This window comes from Etheostoma cragini, chromosome 8 (genome assembly GCF_013103735.1).
Source record: "Etheostoma cragini isolate CJK2018 chromosome 8, CSU_Ecrag_1.0, whole genome shotgun sequence".
Lineage (NCBI taxonomy): Eukaryota > Metazoa > Chordata > Actinopteri > Perciformes > Percidae > Etheostoma > Etheostoma cragini.
In genome coordinates, this window is record NC_048414.1 from 26,297,585 (window position 1) to 26,302,218 (window position 4,634).

General features: G+C 44.8%; 1 protein-coding gene across 2 annotated transcripts in view; it reads right to left on the bottom strand.

Moving 5' to 3' along the window:
* Nucleotides 1-2,276, bottom strand: part of btbd11b (BTB (POZ) domain containing 11b) — a 77,868-nt gene extending 75,592 nt beyond the window's left edge. For both annotated transcript variants that reach the window (XM_034878339.1, XM_034878338.1), the window contains exon 1: nt 1,366-2,276. In XM_034878339.1, the coding sequence (XP_034734230.1) occupies nt 1,366-2,218 (853 nt within the window). In that variant the 5' untranslated portion in view covers nt 2,219-2,276. The remainder of the gene's footprint in view (nt 1-1,365) is intronic.
* Between the last annotated feature and the right edge of the window lie 2,358 nt (nt 2,277-4,634).

A 4,634-nucleotide genomic window follows, 5' to 3' on the forward strand; every position in this document is an offset into this window, starting at 1 on the left:
TATGAGAAGCATTGCCATCTCTTTGAACTGTATGTGACTGGATTTTTTTCACTATATGTCACTTTATATGTTGTTACCACTACAAATGAATGCACATTTATGCAAGTCGGATGCTGACTGTGCAGCTGGTGGAGGCAAACAGTATTGGAAAGGGTAAACAAGCTGTATGTTTAACAAAAATGTTTCACTGTGCCTTTGAAACAAAGAGATAGAGCCAAATAAAGAGCTCTTCTCATGGTGCCAGCCTTCTGTTGGTGATTCATCAATACAGAGTATCTCCAGGTTTCTTTCGCTATGCGCCTGTCTCTCTTTTCCTCTCTCCCTCACTCTATAACTCAGTTTTATTCACATCACTCTGCATAATGCATGATAGCACATAGGTCCCCCAAGGCCTTTCATTACGTAAACCTGTTGCAAGAGGAGCCAGAGCAGCACTTTTACGACATCCATCAAAACAGGGGCAAGCATGTGTTGGAGTGGTTTGTGATGTATTGCTGTATAAGTGGCAGTGAATAATGCCTGAATACAGTTATACTTTCTTTCAAAGCACACACCAAGTATTTCTAAAAACTTGTAAAGCAGATGGACGGAATCAGCATATGAATACAGGAATGAAAGACCCCCTTCCATTCTGGGTGAAAAGAATAAATCTCAGGGCGTTATTGTAGGAAAACCAACAGGGAGAGCCCCTTTTCACTGAAAGCTATAAAGGTGAGTCATTAAGCCTGGGGATACCAGGCCCTGCTTCGTCATTTTGTGCATTAACAAAAAAATGCCACATAGTGTTAGAAAAATATTAGAGAATAATGTCTGCTGTGTGACACTGCACAGAAGACAGAGGAGGCAAGCTGGCCTTATGAGGACCACTCTCCCCCATCCTGATCTACTCAGTCAGTCATCACTTGCCTGCAGCTTTTGCAGATCACTGAGAATAGGAAGCTCCATTACAGCTGCAGAAATGTTCTTTCACTGACGTATTTGAGCTTAGGATTCCTCAACAAGAGACAGAAAGAGAGAGAGAGAGAGAGAGAGAGAGAGAGAGAGAGAGAGAGAGAGAGAATGTGGCCTAACCTTTTCATATCAGAGATCTGACAGCAAGTGAATCAGGTGGACCTCTCTTTAAACCCTGGTAGTCATTTATGGTACAGGTGAGACTTGTTTGGATTAGTATCCTCTATAAATTGTTACATATTAGTCTATGGATGTTTGGAATAATTCTAATAAAGAAGCATGTATCTGCTATACTGATGTAAATTTACCGTGAGATGAGAAGGGGGACTTTTTTCACTTTACGCACAGGGATTTGGAAAGAATATGAAGTGGAGAGGGACCCTGTTGCATGGACTTACACTCTTCACAACTCACCACTTGCATTCTTCCCACAGATCAGGTGCTGCCAGGGCTGCAGAGACCCCCAAATCTCGGAGTCAGTGTTCACGGCCTGCTCCAGGGTCTCCACAGTGAACTTCATGATCCCGTTATCCCTCTCCAGCAGCGCGCTGCGCAGCACCCGCGCGTACACCTCGCGGAAGAGGCTCTCCATGCACGCAGCCAGGTAGATCGCAGCGTGCTCGTGGATCCTGACCGCAATCCTGCTGTTGACCATCCACTTGAAGAACTTCCCCACGTTGAAGATGAGTCCGCAGCGCACCGACTTGCCGCGACCGAACTTGTCCTCCTCCGTGCTCATGTTGTACAGGGACAAGGCACTGAGGGCCGCGCTAATGCAGCTCATCGAGACGCTCCACGACAGAACCATCTTTATGGCACTTTGGATCTCGTATTTGGTGCATTTGGCGTAGCGCAAACTCAGGCGCTGCGACTCCTTTGCGACCCTGACCAGGGCCCGGCTTACCAGCACCGAGAGCCTGAGCAGAACGTCCTGCGAGGGGGTCGGCAGGGTCATCTCTTCGTCCCTGTTCAGCGCGCTCGCCACTTCCCCGAGGCTCCACGGCACATCCTCAAGCTCGGGCAGTTTAGCGCACTGCCCGGTGCTCTCCAGGATCTCGGCGTCTTCGACCAGGACCGTGTTAACAGTGTCCAGACTGTTGTGTCGACTGTGCATCGAGTCGGTTAAATGCCAGTGAGTCCCGCCATGTGCCTCTGAGCAGCACAGCGACGCACTGGAAGATCTGAAGGAGTCGGCGGCTCCACCATAACCCGAGTCGAGCGTCAAATCCTCCAGGGTCCTCGCCACTGACTTGCTACTCCTTGCCATAACTGCACTTCATACTGTAAAAGAGGGCTTGGGAAAGTGGAAGGAAATATTCAAGTTTGGATACGTCTTGCACGAGCTCTTCTCACAAATATGATTGAAAGTCCGTCCAAGGGTGTCGTATAAAGTTAAAGAGTAGTATCTCACTCCAGTGCATCGGCAGACACAGTGCTGTACCAGCGCAGTGCCTGACAGAAGGAGGCGGGGCCGGGGAGACCCTAGAACAGCTGTCAGCCAATGGACTCTCGGGATGAAGCAGCAAAGGGTTTTAATTGGATCGCTTTAGAGGATCAAAACAAAGTCCATGATATCGCCCACAAAAAGGCTTATATATAATTAAAAAAAATGTAAACATTGAGTACAATGCTTGTGTAATTTTATGTGGCCTACTTTGGGTAAGTTTCTCACAACTTTGGAATTGCATAAATACAGATATCCTGTCATGTAAAGGTAGCCTAGAATGTAGGCTACCTTTACATGCATTAAATAATAAATCATGTAACATATATTACAGCAGCCTAGAATGAGCTGCTTTTAAACACCTCATGTTTAGGGGACAGGTCCTCCAGAGGATTAGGCTTTTCAGGTATTTTCTGAGGGCCAATGTTTGAAGGTAACATGACTCAAGACCATTAATAATAGATTACATGCATAATGCATCCTTCTCCGTTCCTCTGGAGGGGAACTCGCTGAAAAGATCCGAACTACTTCGAAGGTCATTTGCTGGCAGGGTCATTTTGTTGTTTTCCCCCAGAAACCCATGTATAAACTCTGGCTCTGGGGAATCTAGATAAACCCCAGTCCACCTTAGATGAATCCCATGGTGATTGCATGTACAAGTACAATTTTAAAGATGGTATAGCAATATTTGCAAGGTATCTGGTTTCAGTTAAATGTACTGGAAGTAACTGCAGTCATAACTGTAATACTGACAAAACCAGTTCAGTGCAAATGAGTGTAAATTGTCTAGAGGGTGGAAATAATCTTAGTTTACACCGTGAAGTGGAGATTGCTCACTGATCTAGGGGACTGTGGCTGCTTTACATCTGAGCTGCAGTGACACTGTATAGATTCTGCATTTGAAATCCGGTTGGATGGTTCTCTGAAGCAACAGTGAACTCTGGTGTTGTGCAGACAAACTTCATCTTATTTGTCAGGAGCAAAATGGACAGCAAAATAATCTATTCTTTACTGGGGATAGATGTCTGTTACAGAAATAATCTGACCCCTCACAGTAGGAAACACGTGCTAACAATAAAAAAGGATGATGAATTCAATTTCAGTTTCAGGGTTTCAGGGTTATCACGGTTTACAGCACAAAGCCATTTGTTATATAATGTCATTAGCAACACCTGTGCTTTTCCTGCTATTACAAGTCAACATGTTAAAGGTCCCATGGCATGAAAATGACACTTAATGAGTTTTTTTTACATTAATATGAGTTCAGCCTGCCTATGGCCCCCCAGTGGCTAGAAGTGGTGATAGGTGTAAACCGAGCCCTGGGTATCCTGCTCTGCCTTTGACAAAATGAAAGCTCAGATGGGCCAATCTGTAATCTTGCCCCTTATGAGGTCATAAGGGGCAATGTTACCTCTCCTTTCTCTGCTTTGACCGCCCAGAAAATTTAGCGCACACATGAGAGAGACATCCTGGCTTTCCAATGAGCAAGGTCAAGGCCACAGCCCCAGCCTCCACTTTGCCCCCCCCCCCCTCAAAAGCTAAAGACTCAGAAATGGCGCTTACTAAGGAAAGCTCATTGGCACTGGCTCTGGTGGCTGTAATTCTGCCCCAAGGCTGAATTTTGGGAGAGAGACCTCAGATATGGTATTAGGGGACCACTAAGGTCTATATAAAAGAGACTTCAGATACAGTATTAGGGACCACTAAGGTCTATATAAAGAGACTTCAGATACAGTATTAGGGACCACTAAGGTCTATATAAAAGAGACTTAAGATACAGTATTAGGGTACCACTAAGTTCTATTTAAAAGATACCTAAGATACAGTATTAGGGGACCACTAAGGCCTATATAAAAGAGACTACAGATACAGTATTAGGGGACCACTAAGGTCTATATAAAGAGACTACAGATACAGTATTAGGGGACCACTAAGGTCTATATAAAAGAGACTTCAGATACAGTATTAGGGGACCACTAAGGTCTATATAAAAGAGACTTCACATACAGTATTAGGGGACCACTAAGGTTTACTGAAAGGTCTGCACAGTACAGAAGGCAGTAGGATTCAACAAACTGGGCCATGAGACTGGGCTGATACTACTCACAACCGTAATCGATCGTGATCACGAAAATGGCTTCCCATTGAAATACATTATTTCAAAATTGGAAATCAGCACACAAAATTAACTACAATAACGTGACCTGTAGACAAATCCATTGATTAAATAACGCCACCA